Raw genomic sequence first — 17,489 nt, forward strand, 5'->3', positions numbered from 1 at the left:
TCTAGGAGAGTGGGCAGTTGGGCAAATAGAGATAAAACCAGTGTGACCATGAATTAACAATAATCCTAGCTGGGTTATGGGAATGTGGGTAATCAATGTACTAATCTTTTCACTGCTTGAACTCATTGCACTGTTCTCTCTACTCATGTTTGGAAAATTAACATAAGACCCCAAAACTATGGGGACTTTTGCTTCCAATATGGCTGATTGGTCATTCAAAGAATTTCTCACAACTATATCCTGCCTAGGACACAACTCTTGAAGTGTTACTGGTCTCACAAAGGGAGTGCAAACCCCTAAGAACACTTTTCCTACTTCCATCCCTATTCTCCCCTTTACACAAAAGAACCCTACGTACTTGATCCAAAGTGGTGGCAAACCAAGGGTAGAATAAAACAGTGGGAAGGGTGAAGGCTATAGTAGCAAAGTCTGCTAGCTGGATTCTGACTGTTGGGCTAAGTTAGAAAAGCTGAGGCTGGGATTCTGTAGAAGGCCAAGACCCAGATCAGTGGCACTCTATGGCAACTGGTACAAGAAGGAACAAACCCTCGCTGGAGGAATACATATCCAGTTTAGGCCCACAGGACTTTCCTCAGTTAGACAAGCAATGAGCTCAACAGCCAAAGATCACCAAACATACAATAAGGAAAAATACTATGGGAGTCATAAGAAACAGGAAAAACAGATTTAGATCTTCAAGGAAGATACATATTGGAATGGTCAGATGCAGAATATAAAAGAGCTATGTGTTAAATATTAGAACAAAATGAAAGGACTGAGTTGCAAGAATGAGCATGCAAAAAGAGATTATCAGGTGTGAACAGACAGATGTGAAAATAAAAATAAGAACAAATGTTTAGTACTTCCAGAAGAGAAAAATATAACTGATGGTATAAGCCAATATGGCCAAAGAGGGAGTTTCAGGGAACTGGAAGATATAACTAGATAAATTTATCTAGACTGCACATCAGAGAAATAACAAAATAAGGAAAATAGGAAGGAAGAAATAAAAAATAGAAAAAAGATATTAAGAAACATGGAGGGGATGTTTAACATACTTCTACCTGGAGTTTCAAAAAAGAGAACAGAGAAAATGAAAATTCTTTTTCTTCTGCAATATTTGAAGAAATAATGGTTGCAAGTTTTTTGTTTTGTAAAAAAGATTTTCTTCATTTATTTTTAGAGAGAAGGGAAGGAGAAAGAAAGGGAGAAAAATATCAGTGTGTGTTTGCTTCTCACACACCCCCTACTAGGGACCTGGACTGCAACCCAGGCAAATGCCCTGACTAGGAATCGAAACGGCAACCCTTTGGTTCACAGCCCGTGCTTAATCCACTGAGCTATGCCAACCAGGGGGTTGCAATTTTTCTTTTTGTTTAAAAGACTTTATTTTTTTAGTTTTAGATTTCTCAATATCATACAGTGGATGCCAGAACATAACAGAATGGTCATCAACCTAAATTTATGCTCTCAGAAAATTTAATCTTCAATACTGAGGCTGAAATAAAATATTTAGAGATAAACACCACTTAAGAGTGTTTGTCAACAAGAGACTAACAGTAAAGCAACTTCTGAGGATGTACTTTAGGAAAAAGGAAAATCCTTCCCAAAGGATGGTTGGAAATAAAAGGATGAAAGAACACATGCTACCAAAAACTAAACTAAAGCTGGAATAACAATATTAATATTACATAAAATAAATTTTAAGTAGAAAGTATTATTAAGGATAATGCTTACCAGTTACTTCTATACACCTAATAAATATGTAAATATACAAAGCTAAAATAAAAAGATCTATAGGTAGAAGTGAAAGAATTCTACTATGATAATGACATACTTAAACAATTATTGATAGGTCAAACAGACAAAAAATTAGTCAAGATATAGAAGATTTGAACAAAAAAATTAACCCCAAGCCTATCGTTATATGAGAATTGTTCATACAATAAAAGAATAAACATTTTCTTAAGTGCACATGGGCCATTTACAAAGTGATTAAAGTGCTATGCTGTATTTTACATTCCCATAACTATTTTGTGGCTACCAATTCGTACCTCTTAATCCCTTCACCTTTTTTACCTAGCCTCTCAACCCTCCTCCCCTCTGGCAACTGTTAGTCTGATCTTACCATTCAATTTTATATTGTCATTTATCAAACTCTAATTTCCTAATTTCTAAATAGTATGTCTCAACAACTCTCCAAGAATGGTGACATAGAAACCACATTTTTGGACCACAGTGTAATAAAGTTAGAAGTAAGTCATAAAAAGATATATAGCAAATCTTAAATGTTTGTAAAAAAAATTCTAAGTGACTTATGGGTCAATGAAAAATATCACAGTAGAAATTTAAAAATACTTAGAATTTAATTACGATAAAAATGCTTAATATCAAAACTGGTGGGATACAGATAAAATAATACTTAGGTAGAGTTTAGTCTTAAATGCATACATTAGAAATGAAGAAAGACTGATAAATGAACTGTCTAATTTGAAAAGGTAGATAAAACCAATAGAAAGAAGAAAGAAGAAAATGTATTTTGCTACATACAATGTGAACCTCTGATTTTCTGCACATTATACATGGGATTATTATACCCATGGTATGTAATCATTATACCCATGTATAATGTGCATCCTTATTTTTCTCTCAGAAATTTGAACAAGAAAGTGTGCATTATACATTGCAAACATTAAGTCATAAAACAATGAAATAGAAATTAAACATACAGAAAAAAAAGGAACTTCTGGCCAAGATGTAGATGTAGGTAGACACACTTCACTTCCTCACACAGACCAAAGAAGGACAACAAATTTAAAAACAAAAAATAAACAGAACTGCCAGAAAATCAAACTGTATAGATGTCTGACAACCAAGGAGTTAAAGAAGAAACATTCATTCAGACTGGTAGGAGGGGTGGAGACAGGCAGCTGGGGCAGAGAGGAGGCATGTCAAGGTAGCAGCTGGAAGACTGGGTGTCCCACATTCACCTGAAGATAAACCAGAGGGAAAACTGGGGAGCAAGACAGACTGCACAACCCAGGGTTCCAGCACATGGAAATAAAGCCTCAAAATCTCTGGCTGCAAAATCCTGAGGGGGTTGCAATGGCAGGAGAAACTCCCAGCCTCACAGGAGAGTCTGCTGGAGGGGCCTACAGGGTCCTAGAATATACACAAGCTCACACACCTGGGAATCAGCACCAGCAGGGCCCAATTGGCTTGTGTGTAGTGGGGGGGAGTGATTGAAAGCAGGGGAAGAGCCAAGGAAGCAGCATTGTTCTTTCTCTGACCCCTCCCCCACATAGAGCGCCATAACTCTATGAAGTGGGTTGCCCCACTTTGGTGAATACCTAAGGCTCCACCCCTTATAGTCTAACAGGTGTGATGAGACAAAGAAATATGGCTCAAATGAAAGAACACATCAAAACTCTAGAAAAAGAACTAAGTGACAAGTAGATAGCCAACCTATCAGATACAGAATTCAAAACATTGGTAATCAGGATGCTCACAGAAATGACTGAGTACAGACAGAAAATAAAGGAAGAAGTGAAGGCTACACAAAATGAAATAAAGAAAAATATACAGGGAACCAACAGTGAAGGGGAGAAAACCAGGATTCAAATCAGTGATTTGTAATAGAAGGAAGAAATAAACATTTGACTGGAACAGAAAGAAGAAACAGGGACTTCCGCCAAGATGGAGGCATAGGTGAAAGTACTGTACCTTCTCGCACAACCAATTTTAAAAACAACAAAGTTTTAGCAACAAAAACGCAGCCAAACCACAGAAAATTGAACTATACGGAAGTCTGACAACAACTAACCCTTCAGCCAAACCGGTAATAGGGGCAGAGCCAGCAGCAGGGTGGGGTCGGCCAGGAAAGATCCAACGGACCGACCCGGGCATTCGACCCAGGCACGCAGGCAGCTGTGGGTGGATCCCAGGTGTGGAGTAGTGGGCAGACCCACTGAGGGCGCAAGGTGGTGGACTCACTGAGGGATGACTGCAGTCACACATTCGTGTGCAGATAAACTGGTGAAGGAGCAAGTGGTGAGACAGACCGTGCAGGCCCAGTGGCAGGAAGTGGCAGAGGGGACCGCCATTGTCCCTCTTTGACACATCCCCACATAAGCGTCACAAACCAGAGACCTGGGTGACCCTGCCCTGGTGAACACTTCAGGCTCTGCTCCTCATACATAACAGGCACGAACAGATCAAAACATGCCTCAAGAACAACTCAGAGCCCCAGAGCCGATAAATCTAAGTGATGAAGAAATAGCCAAACTTTCAGATGCACAGTTCAAAACACTGGTGATCAGGATACTCACAGAACTGGTTAATTTTAGTCACAAATTAGAGGAACATATGAAGGCTAAACTAATTGAAATGAATGGAAATGCACAGGAAACCCATAGTAATGGAAAGGAAACTGGGTCTCAAATCAAAGGAGTGGACCAGAAAGGGGAAAAAAATGACCAAACAAAAGAGGATGAAGAAACAAGAATTCAAAACAATGAGGAGAGGCTTAGAAACCTCTAGAACATCTTTAAACATTCCAACATCCGAATTATAGGGGTACCGGAAGGGGAAGAGGAACAGCCACGAGTGGAAAACTCATTTGAACAAATAATAAAGGAGAATTTCCCCAATCTGGCAAAGGAAATAGACTTCCAGGAAATCCAGGAAGCTCAGAGAGTCCCAAAGAAGTTGGACCAAGAAGGAACACACCAAGGCACATCATAATTATATTAGCCAAGATTAAAATGAAGGAGAGAATCTTAGAAGCAGCAAGAGATAAGGGGACAGTCACCTACAAAGGAGTTCCCATCAGACTGTCAGCTGAGTTCTCAAAAGAGACCTTACAAGCAAGAAGGAGCTGGAAAGAGGTATTCCATGTCATGAAATCCAAAGACCTACATCCAAGATTGCTCTATCCAGCAAAGTTTTCATTTAGAATGAAAGGGCAGATAAAGTGCTTCTCAGATAAGATCAAATTCAAGGAGTTCATCATCACCAAGCCCTTATTACATGAAATGTTAAAGGGACTTACCTAAGAAAAAGAAGTTAAAGAAACATGAACAATTAAAGGACAGGAAACTCACAGTAATTAACAATCACACCTAAAACAAAAGCAAACTAAGCTGACAGGTAGATCAGGAGTGGAACCATAGAAATGGAGATCACATGGAAGGTTAGCAATAGGAAGTGGGAGGAGAAGGGGGGAGAAGGTACAGAGAATAAGTAGCATAGAAAATAGACAGGGGGAGGGCAAGAATAGTATGGGAAATGTAGAAGCTAAAGAACTTGTGACACATGGACATGAACTAAAGGGGGGAATGGGGTGGGAGGGGGTGTGCAGGGTGGAGGGGAATGAAGGGGGAAATGGGGCAAGTGTAATGGCATAATCAATAAAATATATTTAAAGAAAAAGAAGAAACGAGGATTAGAAAAAATGAGGAGAGGCTGAGGAACCTCTGGGACAACTTTAAACATTCCAATATCCAAATCATAAGGGTGCCAGGAGAAGAGGAAGGAAAAGAAATTAAAAACCTATTTGAAAAAATAATAAAGGGGACTTCCGCCAAGATGGAGGCATAGGTGGATAAGCCATGCCTTCTCACACAACCAAGTTTAGAGACAACTTAATATTAGCAACAGAAAACACAGCCAGAACACAGAAAACTGAACTTTTTGGAAGTCTGTTAACAACAAATTCTTCAGCCTGACCGGTAAGGGGCGAAACCAGCAGCTGGTGGAGCAGGGTTGCACAGGAAAACTTGGTCAGACGGACTCAGGCGGGCGGAATCCAGGCGCAGGATTGGACCTAGTGAGCGACCGAGCGAGCGAGTGACCGCGAGGGAAACAGCGAGGGAGCAGGGCTGTGGGTTGACTGTGGTCGTGCATTTGTGCGTGGATAGACAAGCGAGGGAGTGGGCGATTGGACCAGGACCCAGCCGGTCCCCGCGGCAAGCAGCAGGGAGGGCGCCGCCATTTCCCTGCTCAGACCCCACCTCCACATACAGCGTCATAACCCAGAAACTCTGAGTGGCCCGGCCCGGGTGAACCACCTAAGCCTCTGCTCCTCACCCAGCTGCACGTAACAGCAGAGGGTGCGGCCATTTCCCCGCTCTGACCACGCCCCCACATACAGCATCACTACCCAGCAACCTGGGAGTCCAAGGCTCCGCTTCTCATACTTAAAGGGCACAAACAGACCAAAAATGGCTCAAGAGGATCTCAAAGCCCCAGAGCCTATAAATCTAAGTGATGAAATAGCAAAACTCTCAGATGCACAGTTTAAAACACTGGTGATCAGGATCCTCACAGAACTGGTTGATTATAGCCACAAATTAGACAAATATATGAAGGCGAAACTAATTGAAATGAATGGAATTGCACAGGACACCAATAGCAATGAAAAGGAAACTGGGACTCAAATCGATGGAGTGGACCAGAAGAAAGCAAATAATGGCCAAACAGAAAAGAGTCAAGAAGCAAGAATTCAAAGAAATGAGGAGAGTCTTGGGAACCTCCAGGACATCTTTAAACGCTCCAACATCTGAATTATAGGGGTACCAGAAGGGGGAAAGGAAAAGCCACCAGTGGAAAACTTATTTGAACAAATAATAAAGGAGAATTTCCCCAATCTGGCAAAGGAAATAGACTTCCAGGAAATCCAGGGAGCTCAGAGAGTCCCAAAGAAGTTGGACCCAAGAAGGAACACACCAAGGCACATCATAATTATATTAGCCAAGATTAAAATGAAGGAGAGAATCCTAGAAGCAGCAAGAGATAAGGGGACAGTCACCTACAAAAGAGTCCCCATCAGACTGTCAGCAGATTTCTCAAAAGAGACCTTACAGGCAAGAAGGGGCTGGAAAGAGGTATTCTAAGTCATGAAATCCAAAGACCTACATCCAAGATTGCTCTATCCAGCAAAGTTTTCATTTAGAATGGAAGGGCAGATAAAGTGCTTCTCAGATAAGATCAAATTCAAGGAGTTCATCATCACCAAGCCCTTATTATATGAAATGTTAAAGGGACTTATCTAAGAAAAAGAAGTTAAAGAAACATGAACAGTGAAAGGACAACAAACTCACAGTTACTAACAACCACACCTAAAACAAAAGCAAACTAAAAGGACAGCTAGATCAGGTGTGGAAACATAGAAATGAAGATCAAGGAGGGTTAGCAACAGGGGAGTGGGAGGAGGAGAAGGGGGGAGAAGGTACAGAAAATAAGTAGCATAGACAGTAGATAGAAAATAGATGGGGGGGCAAGAATAGCATGGGAAATATAGAATCTAAAGAACTTGAGACACATGGACATAAACTAAAGGGGGGTAATGGTGGGGATGGGGGGTAGGGTGGAGGGGAATGAAGGGGGGAATAGAACAACTGTAACAGCATAATCAATAAAATAATTAAAAATAAATAAAAATAAATAGATTTTCTAGTTCAGAAAAAAAAGAAAAAGAAAAAATAATAAAGGAAAACTTCCCTAATATGATGAAGGAAATAGACATGCCAAGCCCAGGAAGCTCAGAGAATCCCAAAGAGGAACACAAGAAGACACATCATAATTAAATTACCCAAGATTAAAAATGAGAAAATCTTAAAAGCAGCAAGAGAAAAGGGGAGAGTTACCTACATAGGAGCTCCCATAAGACTATCAGCTGATTTCTCAAAAGAAACCTTACAGGCAAGGCCTGGGTTCGTGTGGCTCAGTGGATTGAGTGCCAGCTTGTGAACCAAAGGGTTGCCAGTTGGATTCCCAGTCGGGGCACATGTCCAAGTTGTGGGCCTGGTCCCCAGTGGTGGGTGCATGAGAGGCAACCACACATTGATGTTTCTCTTCCTCTCTTCCTCCCTTCCCTGCTATCTAAATATAAATAAAGAAACCTTTAAAATAAAATAAAATAATTAAAAAATTAAACCTTACAGCTAAGAAGGGGCTGGAAAGAAGCATTTATTTATTTATTTATTTATTTATTTATTTATTTATTTGGAAAGAAGTATTTAAAGTCAGGAAAAGCAAGGACCTACATCCAAGATTACTCTATCCAGCAAAGCTATCATTTAGAATGGAAAGGCAGATAAAGTGCTCCCCAGGTAAGGTCAAGTTAAAAGAGTTCATTATCACCAAACCCTTATTATATGCAATATTAAAGGGACTTATCTAAGAAAAAGAAGAAGTTCAAAACTATGAACTTATATTACTTCCAGTAAAATTACAACAAACTCACATTTATCAACAACTGAACCTAAAAAGCAAAAACAAAAATGAACTAAGCAAACAATTGAAACAGGGAAATAATTACAAAAACAGAGATCGTGTAGAGGGTTATCAGTGGGGAGGGGCTCAGAGAGAGTGGGGGAAATGGTACAGGGAATAAGAAGTATAAATGGTAGGCACAAAATAGACAGGGAGGTGTTAAGAATAGTATAGGAAATGGAGACGCCAAAGAACTTACATGTATGAGCCATGGACATGAACTAAGGGCAGAGAATGTTGGAGGGAGGGGTGGTGCAGGGTGGAGGGAGGTAAAGGGAAGAAAAAAAATAGGACAACTCTAACAGTATAGTCAGTAAAATGTACTTTAAAAAAGAAACAATTAACAGATGTTAAAGTGTGTGTTTGACTAAACCTCTGGAAGAGGTGATTAAGAGAAAAAGGACACAGAACAAGTAAGGCATATTAGGAATGAACAAGGGGACAATCACAGAGATGACAGAAAATAAAAAGTTATGAAGGAACTTATTGAAATAATTTTTAAAATTTTAAGATTTTTAAGGAAAATGTAATTAACCAAAACCCAGAAAGAATACAGAAAGCCTGAATAGCCTTATGGATATTAAAGAAATTGAAGTAGTTGTAAAAAGAAAAAGCTTTCCTAAATACCAAACAAAAACAAAACACTAGGCTCTGATAGTTTTATAGGCAAGGTCTATTAGAGTTTCCAGGTATAAATCACTCCAATGTTATACAAACTCTTTCAGAGAACTTCATGAAGAAAAAGGGCTATCTAAGTCATTCTAGGAAGCTAAAGTAACTTCAACACTAAAATGAGACAGAAAAACACAAGAAAAAAATTAACTACAGGCCAGTCTCAATCATAATTGCAAACATAAAGTCCTAAACAAAATGTTAGCACACAGAGTTTAATAGTACGTATAAAAGATAATCTACAATGACTAAGCTGGGTTTATCTAAGAAATGCAAGGGAATCTAATCATGAGGAAATCTTTAAAAGTCACTCACCACACTAACAGATATAAGGAAAAAAACCAAATGATCATCTCAACAGATGCAGAAACAGCACTTGATAAATTCGATACCCAATCATAAATAAAATGTTCAGCAACTAAGAATAAAAGGGAACTTTTTCAGCCCTAAAAAAATGTTATCTACTAAAAAATGTACAGTAAATGTTAGTCTTCATGGGGAAACCTTGGAAAGCTACCTTTTAAAAACAAGAATAGGACAAGGATGCCACTATGCCACTTCTATAAGACAGGAGATCCTAGCCAGTGCAGTCATAAAAGAAAAAGAGATTAAAGAAATAATGATATTGTGGCTTTTCTGAGGTCACAGCAAATAATTAAAAATAATAAACAAAAAATTCATACTGGGATTGAAAACCAAACGTCCTCCTGTGTGAATGCTGTCTGCTCCCTACCTATAAAGATTCCCCTGAAGGCAGCAGTAGTGACACAGCAGATGACCATGTATCAACGGTCATCTCTAGAGAGGACAGGGAGGCACTTAAATGCTTATGGTGTTACTTCTTGCTCTCTGAGGTGAAGAAAATAAGGTGTTAAGTACAAAAATAGCCTAATATCAAAGAAAGGAAGTCTAATTTTGGACAAGAGAATAATTTTTGGATCACGCTCTAAGTACTAGTACATATAACTCAGCCCTTTCACAGAGAAGCCCACCCGAAGGTTAATGAAAATTCCACTTCTTCAACAAAATCATTTTTGTCTACTTCAGTCCTTAGTGAATTCCCTCCTCAGAATGACTGTACTTTACTGTAGTAGGTATTAAAAACTTAATCAAAGATTTGAGATATCTTATTTTACCACTAAATTAAATATTTTTTCAATTATAGTTGCCATTCAATATTATTTTGCATTAGTTTCAGGTGTATAGCACAATAGTTAGACAATCTCATACTTTACAAAATTGTCCCTCTGATATTTCAAGTGCCCACCTGGCACCATACATGGTTATTACAACATTATTGACTATATTCCCTATGCTGTACTTTATATCCTGTCACTATTTTGTGACTACAAATTTGTAACTCAATCCCTTCACCTTTTTCATGCAGCCCCCCTCGCCAACTCCTCTCCCTTCTGGCAACCATCAGTTTGATCTTACCATTGAATTTTTATGTTGTTATTTATGAAACTCTAATTTCTTAATTTATAAATAGTACATGTCATTTCTGAATGAAGAGAACAATTCTTGAACTGTGATTTAACTTTCAAAATATGTATCTTACATCCCAGAATAGATGTCTTCCATATATCCTACGGCCCAACAGAATACTTTGCTTTATCTTTCATGGTCCTGACTTATCTAATAAGTCAGGACTAAACAGTGGTTCACAGATGCTCCAGCAACAGAACTGTAACACACCCTCCCTCCATTATCTATAGGCCGGAGCATGTGCAGATGAATAAGAAGAAATGGAGGCCAACAAAGATTAAAACCAAAAGAAACTTGAACGGATCACTTATATGGACCATATATTTAACAGATCTTTTATATAGCTTATAAAAACACTTTCTTCACTAGGCTACAGGAAAAAAAGTTAATGAAGGAAAGAAAAGATCATATGTGAAACTTACCTTGCCTGTGAATCATGCCCCCATGCATAATTCTTGCAACAATACAATGATTTAGCTCATTCATTTTTAAAGTGATTCCCTGTAAAAAGTAAAAATAGAATTACTATGAGATGGCACTTCTTTTTAATTTTTTAATCCTTACCCCTAAATAAGTTTATTCATTTTATTTATTTATATATTAAAAAAAGATTTTATTTATTTATCTTTAGAGGGGAAGGGAAGGAGATAGGGAGAGAAGCATCAATGTATGGTTGCCTTTCGTGTGTCCCCTGCTGGGAACTGGTCTGCAATCCAGGCATGTGCCCTGACTGGGAATCGAACCGCGATTGTCTGGCTTGCAGGCCCGCGTTCAATCCACTGAGCTACACCAGCCAGGGCTATTTATTTGTTTATTTTAAAAGATTTTATTTATTTATCTTTAGAGGAGAAGAGAAGGATAGAGGGAGAGAAATATCAATGTATGGTTGCCTCTCGTGAGTCCCCCGCTGGGAACCGGCCTGCAACTGAGGCATGTGCCTTGACTGGGAATAGAACCATGATCCTTTGGTTTGCAGGCCCATGCTCAATCCACTGAGCTACACCAGTCAGGGCAAGTTTATTCATTTTATAGAGAGAGAGGAAGGGACAGGGAAAGAGAGAGACGAACATCAATTGGTTACCTTCCATATGCACCCTGATCGGGGATTAAACCGACAACCCAGGTATGTGCCCTGACCAGGGATTGAACCTCCAACCTTTTGGTGTACAGGACAGTGCTCCAACCAAGCAAGCCATCCACTGAGGACTGGCACTTGTTTTTATATTTTTGGCTTTGCTGCAATTTTAATTATAAAAGGTAGGAAAACATTAAAGAAAATATTGATAATAGGGGAGAAAACCATCCATTATCCCACTGTGCCATGACAAAATTATTTTTGGTATTTTGATTACTATAATAATAGTATACATACATTTTATATAGTGTTTTTTAATCTTGTAATTGCATTTCCCAGGTTGTTTTATTTTTCATGTTTTTAATCATTTAAAAATTTTAATTGATGTATGAGTATAATTGGCATATAGTTATTTAAAGTGTACAAGTATATCTATATGTGTGAAAACATCACCACAATCAGGAGAGTGAATATATCCACTCCCACAAAAAGTTTCCTCATGCCTGCTGGTAATCTTCTCGCATCCCTCTATGTTCTGCCCCCTCATCCCCAAGCAACTAACTGATATAGGCTTTAGCTGGCATATAAATAAACTCATATGGTATGTACTCTTTTAAAAAATATTGAATGGATAAAATGCTCATTTTATTATTTAGTTTAAATTTAATTAATTTATTTTTAATTGATTTATTGGGGTAACATTGGTTAACAAAAACCATACAGATTTTAAATGCACAACTCAACAAAATATCATCTGCATACTGTGCCCATCATCAAAGCAAAGTTTTGTCGCATTTTTTTTCACTCACAATGTCAGATGCAACCCTTGTTGCACGTATCAATAGTCTATTATTTTTGCTGAGTATTCCATTGTATGGATATATCATTTTGTTTATCCATTCACCCACTGAATTGTTTCTAGCATTTGGCTATTATAAACAAAGCTGTATTCCTGTGTTAGTCTCCACTTCGTTATGACGTCATTGTCATTGTCATTGTTTTCTTCTTCATTTTAGATATGGAGTTGTTTAGAATTTTTGTGTCTATATTCAACAGAGTTCCTGGTCTGTAGTTTTTTAGTAATGCCTTTATCTGGTTAGGGGGGTATCAGGGCAATGCCAACCTGATGATGACAATGATGATACTAGTAACAAAAACTAAGTTGGAAGAATTCCTTCCTTTTCAATGGTTTGGGAAGTTTGTGTAGAACTGGTGTTATTTCTTTTCTACTTATTTTTAATTTTTATTTCTTAAATTATATTTTATTGATTATGCTATTGCAGTTGTCTCAATTTTTCCCCCTTTGGCCCCTTCCATCCAGCACCCTCCCTCCCTCAGTCAATCCCTATACCACTGTTCATGTCCATGGGTCATGTGTGTGAGTTCTTTGGCTATTCTATTTCCTGTACTGTACTTTACATCCCCATGTCTATTCTGTAACTACCTATTTGTACTTCTTTATCCCCTCACCTCTTCGCCCATTCCCCTACACCCCCTCCCATCTAGCAACCAACTAAATTCTCTCTGTATCCATGATTCTGTCTCTGTTCTTCTGGCTTGCTTAGTTTGTTTTTTTAGATTCAATTGTTGATCATGTATTTTTTGCTATTTCATTTTTCATATTTTTTATCTTCTTTTTCTTAAATGAGTCCCTTTAACATGTCATACAATAATGGTTTGCTGATGGTGAAGTTCTTTAGTTTTTTCTTGTCTGGGAAGCATTTTACCTGCCCTTTGATTGTAAATGATAGCTTTGCTGGGGAGAGCAATCTTGGCTGTAGGTCCCTGCTTTTCATGACTTTGAATATTTCTTGCCAATCCCTTCTACCTGCAAAATTTCTTTTGAGAAATCAGCTGACAGTCTTATGGGAACTCCTTTGTAGGCAATTATCTGTTTTTCTTTTGCTGCTTTTAAGATTCTCTCTTTAACTTTTGGCATTTTAATTATGATGTGCGTTGGAGTGAGCCTCTTTGCATCCATCTTGTTTGGGACTTTTCTGTGCTTCCTGGACTTGAATGTCTATTTCCTTCACCAAATTAGGGAAGTTTTCTTTCATTATTTTTTCAACTAGACTTCCAATTTCTTGCTCTTTCTCTTCTCCTTCTGGTACTCCTATGATGTGACTATTGGACCTCTTGAAGTTGTCTCAGAGGCTGCTTACACTCTCCTCATTTTTTTGGATTCTTTTTTCTTCTTATTGTTCTGATGGGTTTTTTGCTTCATTATGTTCCAAATCATTGATTTGATTCTCGGCTTCATCCACTCTACTGTTGCTTCCCTGTACATTGTTCTTTATTTCAGTTAGTTTATCATTGTTTTCTGACTGGATCTTTTTTATGCTGCAGAAGTCCTCACCTTGAGCATCCTTATAACCAGTGTTTTGAACTCTGCATCTGATAGATTGCTTATCTCCATTTTGTTTAGTTCTTTTTAGGGAGTTTTAATCTGTTCTTTCATTTGGGCCATGTTTCTTTGTCTCCTTGTTTTGGCAGCCTCCTTGTGTTTGTTTCTATATATTAGGTAGAGCTGCTTTGATTCCCTATCTTTGTAGTGTGGCCTAATATAATAGTAGGTGTTGTGTAGGGTCCAGAGGCACAGCCTCCCCTATCACCCATGCTGGGTACGGAAGGTGCACCTTTCGTGTGGGCTGAGTACACCCTCCTCTTGTAGTTGAGACTTGGGTGCTGTTGTCAGGTCAATGGGAGGGATTTACGCAGGCCAGTCAGCTGCAAGATTTGGCTGTGACCACTGACGTCCACCTTCCATGGAAGATGAACTGTGCAGGGGCAGGGTGGTGGTGCTCCAAAGTGGTCTACATCTGTCTACTGGGTGCACAGGTTCTGGGGTTTCCCAGGTGGTATAGACCAAGGTCGGCTCCCACTTACGTTTTGCCTGGGGCCACTTGCCTGAGCTATGAAGCAGTCTGAGATGGCTGCTACTTGTGCTGGGCTTGGAGATTCCCAGGTCAAGCCAAGCTGTGAATCTAGGCTGGCTGCTGTTAGTCCAGGCCTGGGGCCACTTAGCTGTTGCTTGTTTCAGAGGACTTAGGAAGTTGTGAAGCATGAGCCAAGACCAGCCATTCATTTGGAAAAGTCATGGTTAACAGCTTGGGTGGGCCTGCTAATTGGGTGGGATGGAGTCTCAGGGAATCTCCAGGGCAGGGTAAACAGTGTTAGCCAGGTTGATGAAGTCTCAGATATGGCACCCAACCTGCTGGCTCTGTGGCTCCATGGTAGGAGGGCTCAGAAAAGTGACAATGGCCTCTGCCCATCTTTTTGTCTGGGAGAAAGCTGTCCACCAGCTGCCACCTTGATGCCAGACACTACAATTCCTCACTTTATGCCACTGGTGCCTTTCAAGTAGCTCCCCAGGTGCTAGAGCTCAGAGAGAGTGCATCTGAGTAAGTCCATGTGTGGGTGGGTTCTTTAAGGTAAACTGCTTGGGACTCCAGAAGTTTTTTTCCATCGACTCAATCCCTGCTGGTTTTTGCAACTAGAAGTTATGAGGTCTTATCTTCTTGGCAATGGAACCCAGGGCTGGGGATCCTAGTGTGGTGTTGGGACTACTCGTCCCCAAGATAGCTCTCCCAAATTTTTATCCACCAATTGTGGGTGTGGGACCAGCCTGTTCTGTATCTCCACCCCTCCTACCAGTCTGAATGATGTGGTTTCTTTTTTTTTTCTTTCTTATTTTTTATTAAATTTATTTATTTTTTTTGAATTGATTATGCTGTTACAGTTGTTCTATTCCCCCCTCCATTCCCCTCCACCCTGCCCCCCCAACCCCACCATTACCCCCCTTTAGTTTATGTCCATGTGTCTCAAGTCCTTTAGGTTCTATATTTCCCAAACTATTCTCGCCCCCCCCATCTATTTTCTATCTACTGTCTATGCTACTTGTTTTCTGTACCTTCTCCCCCCATCTCCTCCTCCCACTCCCCTGTTGCTAACCCTCCTTGAGATCTTCATTTCTATGTTTCCACTCCTGCTCTAGCTGTCCTTTTAGTTTGCTTTTGTTTTAGGTGTGGTTGTTAATAACTGTGAGTTTGTTGTCCTTTCACTGTTCATGTTTCTTTAATTTCTTTTTCTTAGATAAGTCCCTTTAACATTTCATATAATAAGGGCTTGGTGATGATGAACTCCTTGAATTTGGTCTTATCTGAGAAGCACCTTATCTGTCCTTCCGTTCTAAATGAAAGTTTTGCTGGGTAGAGCAATCTTGGTTGTAGGTCTTTAGATTTCATGACTTGGAATATTTCTTTCCAGCCCCTTCTTGCCTGTAAGGTCTCTTTTGAGAAATCTGCTGACAGCCTGATGGGGACTCCTTTGTAGGTGATTGTCCCCTTAGCTCTTGCTGCTTCCAGGATTCTTTCCTTCATTTTAATTTTGGCTAATGTAATTATGATATGCCTTGGTGTGTTTCTTCTTGAGTCCAACTTTTTTGGTACTCTCTGGGCTTCTTGGATTTCTTGGAAGTCTATTTCCTTTGCCAGATTGGGGAAATTTTCTTTTATTATTTGTTCAAATAGTTTTTCCACTGGTGGTTGAGTCTTTCCCCCTTCTGGTACCCCTATAATTCGGATATTGGAGCGTTTAAAGATGTCCTGGAGGTTCCTAAGACTCTCCTCATTTCTTTGAATTCTTGCTCCTTGACTCTTTTCTGTTTGTCCATTATTTGCTTTCTTCTGGTCCACTGCATTGATTTGAGTCCCAGTTTCCTTTTCATCTCTATGGGATTCCTGTGGAATTCCATTCATTTCCCTTAATTTAGCCTCCATATGTTTCTCTAATTTGTGGCTGTAATCCACCAGATCTGTGAGAAAGGTGATGACCAGTGTTTTAAACTGTGCGTCTGAGAGTTTTGCTATTTCTTCGTCATTTAGATTTATCTCTGGGGCTTTGAGTTCTGCCTGCGACACTTTTGGTCTGTTCTGGCCCTTTAAGTGGGAGAAGCGGCGCCTTGGAGTCCCAGGTCGCTGGGTTGTGACGCTGTATGTGGGGGCGTGGTCAGAGCGGGAAATGGCGCGCCACCGCCGCCGGGCTGTCCAACCGCTCACTCCCTCACTCGCGTGCAACCAGGCAACCACAGTCAACTCGCTGCCACCGCCTCCCCACTGTGTCCTCTGTAGTCGCTCCCCTGGTGGGCTGCTCGGTGGCTCACTAGGTCCAATCCTGGGTTTGGAACCCGCGCGACTGGATTCGCGCGTCTGGATTCCGCGCCGGGTCCGACCAAGCCCTCCTTTGTAACTCCTCACCCGACGCCGGTTTCGCCCCTTACCGGTCGGGCTGAAGAATTTGTTGTTAGCGGACTTCCGAAAAGTTCAGTTTTCCGTGTTCTGGTTGTGTTTTCTGATGCTAATATTTAGTTGTCCCTAAACTTGGTTGTGTGAGGAGGCAGGCACATCCAGCTAAACCTCCATCTTGGCGGAAGTCCTGATGATGTGGTTTCTTTAATTACTTAGTTGTCAGACTTCCATTCAACTCAATTTGTGACAGTTCTGAGTGATGGCTGTTGTATATTTTAGTTATAATTTTAAGTGGTTATGTGAGGAGGAGAGTCGAGTTTACCTATGCTGCCATCTTGACCAGAAGTCCCTGGTGTTATCTCTTTAAACAATCTTGGCCTGGAGTTTTCTCTGAGGCACTGTTTTAAACTACAAATTTAACTTTTAAATAGTGTAGGGCAACTGTTTACTCCTTCTTAAGTGAGTTTTGGTAGTTTCTGTCTTCCAAGGAATCTATCCATTTTATCTAAGCTGTTGAATTTACTAACATGAAGTTATCATATTTTCTTATTATCCTTTTAATATCTGTAGAATTTGTAATAATGTTGCTTCTCAAATGTATGATATTCTTAATTAGTCTTTTTTCCCACTGATCAGCCTGATCTTCTCAAAGAAAAGGTCATTGATTTTTCTCTATTTAAAAAAATATTTTATTGATTATACTATTACAGTTGTCCCAATTTCCCCCCCTTTGC

At 39.8% G+C, this 17,489-nt stretch overlaps 1 protein-coding gene across 9 annotated transcripts in view; it reads right to left on the reverse strand.

Annotated features, from left to right (window-relative positions):
• CASK (calcium/calmodulin dependent serine protein kinase) overlaps nt 1-17,489 on the reverse strand; it is a 490,261-nt gene that overhangs the window by 44,542 nt on the left and 428,230 nt on the right. For all 9 annotated transcript variants that reach the window (XM_037165398.2, XM_037165406.2, XM_037165435.2 and 6 more), the window contains one exon: nt 10,857-10,935. In XM_037165398.2, coding sequence (XP_037021293.1) covers nt 10,857-10,935 — 79 coding nt within the window. The remainder of the gene's footprint in view (nt 1-10,856; nt 10,936-17,489) is intronic.

This window comes from Artibeus jamaicensis, unplaced genomic scaffold, assembly GCF_021234435.1.
Source record: "Artibeus jamaicensis isolate MK-2021 breed Jamaican fruit bat unplaced genomic scaffold, CSHL_Jam_final contig_60, whole genome shotgun sequence".
In the NCBI taxonomy this organism is placed as follows: Eukaryota; Metazoa; Chordata; class Mammalia; order Chiroptera; family Phyllostomidae; genus Artibeus; species Artibeus jamaicensis.